We start from the raw sequence: 8,436 nt of genomic DNA, 5'->3' as shown, positions 1-8,436 counted from the left end.
TTTAATTAAAGGTGTGAATTTATTCTCCACGTGTTGTAAAGTACTATACACATAAATTATCATTTAATACAGATTGAGTATGAGGTTAACAAAAAAGTACAGGCACGTGTTTTTTCATTAATAGTATGTTAGCAACAATTTTTATTGGGTTAATCAAGATGTTTGCTTTAACACGCTGATAACTCCTACCAGTGGTGGACATGGTGGACAGAATAAAAAAAAATTATATATATATATATATATATATATATATATATATATATATATATTTCCATACAATGCAACACCTCCATTGTTTCTTCATCATATATACATTTTCACACTGAAGATCCTCTGTATTGTTTGCTCTGCTTTTAGGATGTCTTTCATGATGATTATTATGAATAAAGCAGTAATCCACTTGTATATTGTTCATAGCTACCCTGGTGCAGGTTAGCATTCCCTGTCCTCCTACATCTTCTCTCCCTCTGTGTTGGAGGTGAGAATTGGCCGCTTCTCCTGAATCTCTTCCACATTGAACCTCTGCAGCAGTTCCACTGCAAACAAGGGCACCACCTGGCCAACAGTGTGGTACACAATCAGTATGATTATGATGACCTCTACTGGTGCATGAAAAGACTACAGTTACGCTCCGACTGACAGGAAGCATTCATACAGGAATTGTAAGGTTCTACCTGGATTGTTTGAACATCCAAGATGTTTATCGGTGTTTTTTGCCCCCAAAGGCTCCTTCCAGGCAGCGCTGCCTGCACTAAGATTATGCACTGGTTATGGTTAGGGTTAGGGTTAAGATTAGGGTTAGGTGCCTCGGAGGCAGCGGTCACAGCGCTGCCTGGAAGGAACCGTTGGGGGCAAAAAACACCATTGAGCATCCAAGACTCGACATGCTTTAACTTTAACGTGTCATAAAAATCACACAGAACTTTATAAGTCCAAGCCCATGGTTGTTTAGCATTTGAGAAATGCACGAGGTAGATCAAACCCTTGACAGCAAATCAAACTGACAAACTGTCCCTTGCTTTATAGAAATATTACAATAAAAGATACAAATTGAAATGCCGGTATGAGAGAGAATGAAGGGAGAATTTTTGGTTAAAATGAATCTACAAATAACATGCACATCCTTTTGTTCAGGTGCTAAGTCCACAAAACTGTAATTGTGATTTCACAGAGGAAACTGTACCCTATGAAGAGCCTCATATTAAAAAAAAAAAAAATGTAATTTACACATTTTTATCTCAGAAGGATTCTCAAAACAGTTGAATGCTCATCCCAGAGTGTTGACATTTTTTGATGGGATGAGCATTCAACTGTTTTGAGAATCCTTCTGAGATAAAAATGTGTAAATTACATTTTTTAAATAAGACTAACCCTTCTATAATCAAAAGAAGATGGTGATCAATTATTTTCTCCTTTTCCACCCACCTGCGCCATGATCAGCTTCCTGGTTTTAGGTACGTTGGGGTCTGGATACTCCTCTCCGAAGCAGAGCTCAATCTCATAAGAAGGTGTATGTCCCTTCCCCTGTAAACAGCTCTGAAGCTCTGTACAAAAACATTTTATATTGGAATATTCTTGATCATACAGACATATTGCCTCTTTGTATAGAGTAATAATGTGATCAATGAAGTATCCCAAACAATCAGTCTCTCTTTGAATAAATCATATTATGTTCCAATATGATTTATATGACTAACTGGTGTGAATTCAAACTGCTTTTTTGTGGCTGTTACTGCATGCACTGCCTTACCATTGAGAAATGTGGGTATGTCAAGCAGCTTGAAGGTCTTTTCTCGCTCCAGTTTGTTGGGCCGGTCAGTGTGTTGGGCCATGGGACCGCTCCAGTACACCCTGCCCTGGCAGAACCGCTTCATGAACACCCCATCTGGGGCTACCCATAATAGCACACCTCTCTCCAAATGACAAAGAAGGCGGTTCATCGCTTCAGCCAAGCATGATGGAAGGGATACAGAGCTTGGGGAGGGGAAGGAGAGCTGCTGGGCAGTGCAGAGCCCGTAGATCTGTTCATTTCCCAACGGGACGCGGCCCTGCAGGATGAAGCACCCATCTGGGCTGCTGGTGGCCACTTTCATGACCCTCTGGCCCTGGTACAGCAACACCACCTGCATACGGAAGTCTGAACACACAAAATGTGTTCCAGGTCAAACAGTGCAAAGGCCAGTGACATGTTGTTTTTTGTGCGCATAATCCCATAAGTTTACCTGATATAGTAAGTGTGGGACTGAGGAAGGTTATAGGAGCAGGTTTTTTCCCTGTGAGCTCACAATACATGTGTTCCCTCATCAGATCATCTAAAGCAGAACAGATACATTATTCAATCAGTACTTTCTCAATGCTATTGTCATAATTTGATTTCTGTTGTTTTTAAATATAAAATCACAGGTAAAATTCCTACCAACATGTAGATGTTGGCCAATGCCCATTATACGGCAGCATTTGAGTCCTATTTCTACAGACCAGATGGGGTCCATATAGGCTCCAAGTATGTCTGACCTTGTGGGCAAGTCCCACTCCCACATGGTACACTTACTTAAACTCATGATTGGGCCAAGGCCAACTACAAGTAGCGATTCTTAATGGATATTTTATTGGGGTGGCAAGACATACATTACTGTATGTCCCCATATCAAATTCTAACCCACAAATACTCTGAAGCCAGAAGCACTGAAGGGAGGTTAATGGTAGGTGAGCACTAAACCAGCCTATGAACTAATCCGTTAGTACCCAAACCAACCAATAAATCCAACTAAGCTAAAAGGTTCACAAAAAAAATCCAACAACAACAAGACTAAGTCTACGGCCATGCTAGCTTTGAGTGTACCAAATTGCATGGCTTTCCATTAAATAGTTGGTGAGAGAACCAGAATTATGAGCTTCATTGTGGCACTAGAGGAAAAGTTAGAGGATCACACTTCCAACCTTGGCCCATTTAGCAACCCATATGGGTAAATATGGAAGGATATCCGTAGGAGGTAAATGGACAAATGCGGTCAGGCTCTGTTTGGATTGCTCAAATGGGATCCAAATGCCAGGCCAAAACAATACTATCATCATGTTGATATTTTAACTGGGATAGAAATGACCATTTGATGACTTGATCATTTGAGCTTCCTATTCTTTGCCTTGCGTCATCCATAAACATTCTGTTTGTGTGTAACCCTTACCAATCAACGGTTTTACTTCTTTACTTGCGTCAAATGATTCCTTTTGACAACGAAGCTACAAAAACAGAAACAAAAATTAGGTAAACACAGCATGAAGTTCATAGTTTGTTTTAAGCGGGTGTTGAATGACTTGGAGGCAGCCACATCTGGCTGTAGATGTTTTGCCTGATGTGTTTAGGTGTGTGGTTGACTGGATTTGCTGATTCAGTTGTTTTACGTTTTTAATGATTTTGTGTATTTTGTGTTTGTACGTATGTGTGGTTGTACTGCTGCCTGTCCTGGCCAGGACACTCTTGAAAAAGAGATTTTTTAATCTCAATGAGTCTTATCCTGGTAAAAGAAAGGTAAAATTAAAAAAATGTAAAAGTAGCTAAGATTTCTTTTTAAGGATCTTTTTTTATATACAGTATATAAGATCAAATTAGTTTAAACAGCCCCAAACATTTCCTGCTGCAAGAACACACTGTTGTCAATGGATGGAACAATACATGGTGAACCCCCTACACATAGGGTTAAACAATTTCTGACTCTTTGGTGACTCACAGTGGTAGTTTTAAAAAAAAAAGACAAACAAACTAATTTGATCAGTATATACTGAGAAGAAATGGTTTTCCCTTAACTTTTTCCCTTAACTTTTTTTAATAATCAAAATGTATGCCATCAAAGTCTGATTGTCATCCCTGATTTCCACTTGTTTTTAAAACTTCTAATACACACTGACAAAAAAAACAGGATTTAAAAACAAAGAAAACCCATAAATAATGAGCCCTATTTATAAGAAACTGACTGCCCTCATACTGTGTTCTTAGCACAAACTCAGTGAAGCCTCCACTGTTCAGCAGATTCAAGTAGCTACAGTCAATGTATAGCTTCTCTATGTATTTAACTTACCTTTTTTTCCAGAAAACTGGGGCTCCTTGGAGAGCTCTTAGCCTGGACGATCACTTGATCCTTTGTCTGGAAAGAGTCTGAGGAGAGCAACAAGTGGGAACAAAAATGCGATTTTGGCCATTTAATACAAAAAATACTTTTTATATGGGTGTAAAGCTGATGGGAGAATGACGGAAAATTCATTATATAAATACAACATTTAATTCCTTGTTTTGTTAGCTTATATTGACCTTTTTTCCAGCTTAGATATAATCCGTTAGATAATATAAAAGTAAAGGAGCAGTTGTGTTCACTTTTACCTGCAGGCCTGGCTGGCCCATTGTCGTGCTGGATAAGGTAGACTTTATAGGGTTCACTGATGTCCAGCTGGTTGAGTGCAGGGACCTCCTGGAAGTCCGTGCTCTTGTTGAGTGCACAGCGAAGACGGGTCTTCCACATGGTGGGGTCAGCTTTATCCCTCCCCTCCCTGTACTTGCCCTTGTATACAGCCCAGGCCTGAACGTGAAGATTGAAATATTACATGCATACATAAATAATTGCAAAATCCCAAACATGATTTAATGAAAAAAACTTTTGTCGCGAACTACTGGTAAACACACGATTAGTGTCCTTTTCTTCACAGGGAATGTATCCCTGAAATATATGCTGTTCTATTGTTGATTATATTTAAAGGGGAACTATGCAGGTTTTTTTTTTTAGCATAATTTACCTTAACTGAACAGCTTCGGAGTCATTGGAATGGTTATATGACTTTTTTCGGGTTGAATGTGGTCGTCTCGCTCCCCCCCCCCCCCTAGCGCCTGTGAGCGGAAAAACCACCCTTGCAACTTTCAGCCGGCGAGCCGCTGGACTCAGCATCAGGAAGGATCGCGTGATATCAGGTCTCGCGATGTAACGAATTGCTTCACGGCACTGCACACATACGCCCATTCAGGAACCGGCTAACAAGGTAGCGATGGAGTTTTACACACTATCGTCATGGCTGAGCCAGCAAAAAAGAAGCAGAAAGCTAGGAAAGCATTGTCAGAGGAACAGAAAGAGGAAAAGGCAGACTGACCGAGCGAGGAGTCAGACACAAGTAAACATAGGAGCTGCCAAATATCTATTCCGAAGCTGTAGGGGGAGCTCTATAGAGAAACCTGTGAGCAAAAAGAGACAAAACAGAGAAGAAATGGCCAAACCTGCATAGCGCCCCTTTAACTAAATCCATCCAGAGCACTGTGAAAGCAGCAAAACTGAATGTGCACTTTAAGAAAATCATTAGTTATTTAATAAAAAAAATCTGTTCAGATGAGTGATAAATTCAGTAAACAATCAGTAGGAAGTCTAGCAATCTCATCATTTTTAGGTCATAAAACTTGAACTACTGCTAATAAGTTCTGACATAGTTCTGATTTAGATGGCTTAAACAACTGAGATATACATTACTGAAACTAACAACCTTATTTACATTTACTTAATGATACAATTTGAAATGAATGCATAGACATTTGACTCTATAATAAATAGCTTTTATGTGAATGAAAACTGAGAGAATAAACTGAATGTTTTGACCGCATTCATTCACTTCTCTATGGAAGCCCATTGTCATTTGAATTAAGTCCCATATAGGTTTCCATCGTTATGTGTCACATCCTATGTTAATGCTATAAACAGAAAAGTGACACTAACTTGTTCCAGTCAAATAAATGACGAAAATTACTTTTGACGCTTTGGTGTTTCCGACCATTATTCAACACTTGTGCAACAGAGTCTTGCAACAGACAGAGCATTGCAAGGAAGAGGTAACTTATAAATAATAAGAAATAAGAAAAATGAAAAACACTTTCACAACAAGAACTTCTTATTATGAAAGTGTTTTCTTTCATCAAACGCATAATTCCCGGACTTCTCCAATTAACCCACAATTCCACTAGGCCTATTTCAGACTTTTGATAAAAGAGTAAAATAATAATAGCAATAATAATAAATACAAAATCTTTATTTTTTTCGGATGCAGGCTAATCTATTTTGAAGGGATAGCCTACCCAATTCAATTCTTCAAATAAATGGGAAACACTGTTGTGCCCTGGCTATTTGAAACCTTTGCAACATGATAACTGATCAGGATTAAAAGGGCATTGATTTTCATAGCAAGAAGTAGCATACGAAGCATTTCTTGTAAAATGTAAAATAGTTAGGCAATTATTGTTGCTTCTGTGTGACAGGCTAGAAAATATATTTACTTGTGTATGCTCATTTTTAACGTGTTCACGAAGGTAGTAGCTCAACATGGTACAATGTGCAAAGGTTTGATTTTTTACCAATCAATTTATGGACTTGTTATAGGCCCTAAATAAATAGCCAATATTTAGCCAAAAAAAGAAAAATATTGGTTTTATCTAAGTGCCTTTACAACAGTCAACTGGCGTTCCTGGATCAATTTCTTTCTGATAATGAATTCAAAACATGCTATCATTAGGCTATATTTCTTGATTAGACTTCCACATTATGTTTCAGAATATGAAAGAGTGTCCACCTTAAAGAGAGCTGCGTCCTCCGTCTGTTTGTAGTCCTTCTTGGCTGCGTGCTTCCACGGAATCCTGAACATAGTTTTGTGATCATCTTCCCAGAGAAGTCCATATTTCCCACTCTCTATCTGAGCTATCAGCCACTCTTTCATGTGCATCTTAGGTTCCATCTTCAACACAGACAGGTGTCTTGAAGGAACAAAACTTTCAAATGTCAGAGAAGCATGTTCAAAGTATGTTCAAAGCTCCCACCTTGCAAGCGGACAAATAAAATAGGCTATTTTATTATGATGCTGCTCAAGCTTCTAAAATGAGTTCAATCGCAATGCTGTAGCCTAAATTTATAATAATGCAGTTCATTTAAAAAAAAAAGTTGTATTAAAACAGACCTTAAACTTCAACGCTGAAGTCGTAACTAAAATTAAGTGCTCACGGAAGCGAAAGCGAAAGTTTTGAGCTCATTTGATACTTTCGGTTTCCTCCAGCTTCAGCGAAAGTTGAATCATTTCCAAATAAGGTGTATGAGGGAGGGGGATATCCTAAGTGAGTAGGTCCTTGGATCAGTGAAAGACTGTCTTTATGTGAAAATAATTCATATATGAATATTTATACTTCAAATGTCATGTTTTTGTTTGTAGGCCTATAGAGTTAATTTGACTCTGCCAGAAGGCAAAACGAAGACTCTTCAGGCTATTATACTGCTGACCAAGGGCGTAAATCCCAGGGGGGTCGGGGGGGTCAGGACACACACCCCCCCATCTAAGGGTTGTCCCCCCCTAGAAATATCATTAAAATAATGCTGTGTATTGTAAATAACATAATGATGTATACTTTTTAAGTTTAGAAACATTTTGAGTCCCCCCTCCCTTGCCTCACAGTGGTTTGGTCCACTGCCTGCTGTAGGATCTGCGCTAGACTCACAGTCACCTAAGGAGTGTAGTAAGTAGGCGGTTCAAGGCTATTTTATTCACATTAAACATCGGATGAAGTTTTTCTTTTCTCAAATAGAAATGATGCTGAGTAATTCATTAATTAGTCATGACAAAAAAGTTCGCTATGTTAGTGTAATATAATGTAACGTTACCTAGCTTATAGCTTGTTGGATAGAAATGCACCCACTACAACTAACGTTACCACAGCGATAAGCCTAACGTTATGTGTGTGAACTGACATTAGGGTTAATATTGAAGATCTACAGTTGTGTTTTTGCTCAACATGAAGGTGAAGTGGCTGATCAGTGAAATATATATCCTCTGTCCCAGAAGAAACCTAATATTCATGTGGAGGACGCAAGATCATTTCAGAATTATAATATGACCACGTCGTGAACCTATGAAATTAACTCATATTTAGACATCTGACGTCAAAGATTTGTGTTGTTGTTAAAAATGAAAAATGAGAAAAGAAAAACAGACATAAGATCCTTTTTCAGTAGGCCTACACCAAAACGCCAAGTAAGTACAATAAGTCCTCATATCAAGACAATTTGGTAACATCTTTATAAGAATGGGTGCTTATGGAAATACTAACGTCACTATGTCACAGGCAAAGGAGACAGAAATAACTGAGGAACAGGGAGACCAGGGACAGTCAGGTGGAGAGTCTCAGGTAAGTGTGTTGAGCTCAGTTCATATTTTTGGAGGTGTGTGGCTGTCAGGGTTAGCAGATGAGCTTTACCAGTGGCTCACTAATTTACATTATGATCAGCTAATTTAACAAGTGTACAAAAGTATTGTATTTCTTTTATATGGGGACACTTTTTCAAAATAAGTCATTATGTTTTAAGGTATTTTTGTGGCTTGATTGTAAACAACTTAAACATAACAACCTTTATAGTCCACAAAACTGCT

General features: G+C 38.5%; 1 protein-coding gene across 2 annotated transcripts; it reads right to left on the bottom strand.

Moving 5' to 3' along the window:
* On the bottom strand, positions 1 to 7,051 carry irf10 (interferon regulatory factor 10). Of its 2 annotated transcripts, XM_078255393.1 has the most exons (8): positions 6,595 to 7,050; positions 4,376 to 4,571; positions 4,077 to 4,153; positions 3,186 to 3,240; positions 2,223 to 2,312; positions 1,751 to 2,137; positions 1,426 to 1,544; positions 1 to 555 (listed from the first exon to the last, which is right to left on the bottom strand). In XM_078255393.1, exons 1-8 carry the CDS (start codon positions 6,754 to 6,756, stop codon positions 451 to 453), a joined length of 1,191 nt encoding a protein of 396 aa, XP_078111519.1. In that variant the 5' UTR covers positions 6,757 to 7,050; the 3' UTR covers positions 1 to 450. The 2 variants fall into 2 exon arrangements, with proteins under 2 accessions (XP_078111519.1, XP_078111520.1); XM_078255394.1 differs by lacking the exon at positions 2,223 to 2,312 and having other exon boundaries at positions 6,595 to 7,051.
* Between the last annotated feature and the right edge of the window lie 1,385 nt (positions 7,052 to 8,436).

This window comes from Sander vitreus, chromosome 7, assembly GCF_031162955.1.
Source record: "Sander vitreus isolate 19-12246 chromosome 7, sanVit1, whole genome shotgun sequence".
Lineage (NCBI taxonomy): Eukaryota > Metazoa > Chordata > Actinopteri > Perciformes > Percidae > Sander > Sander vitreus.
The sequence above is the reverse complement of the archived record's forward strand: the minus strand, read 5'-3'. Positions and strand labels throughout refer to the sequence as shown.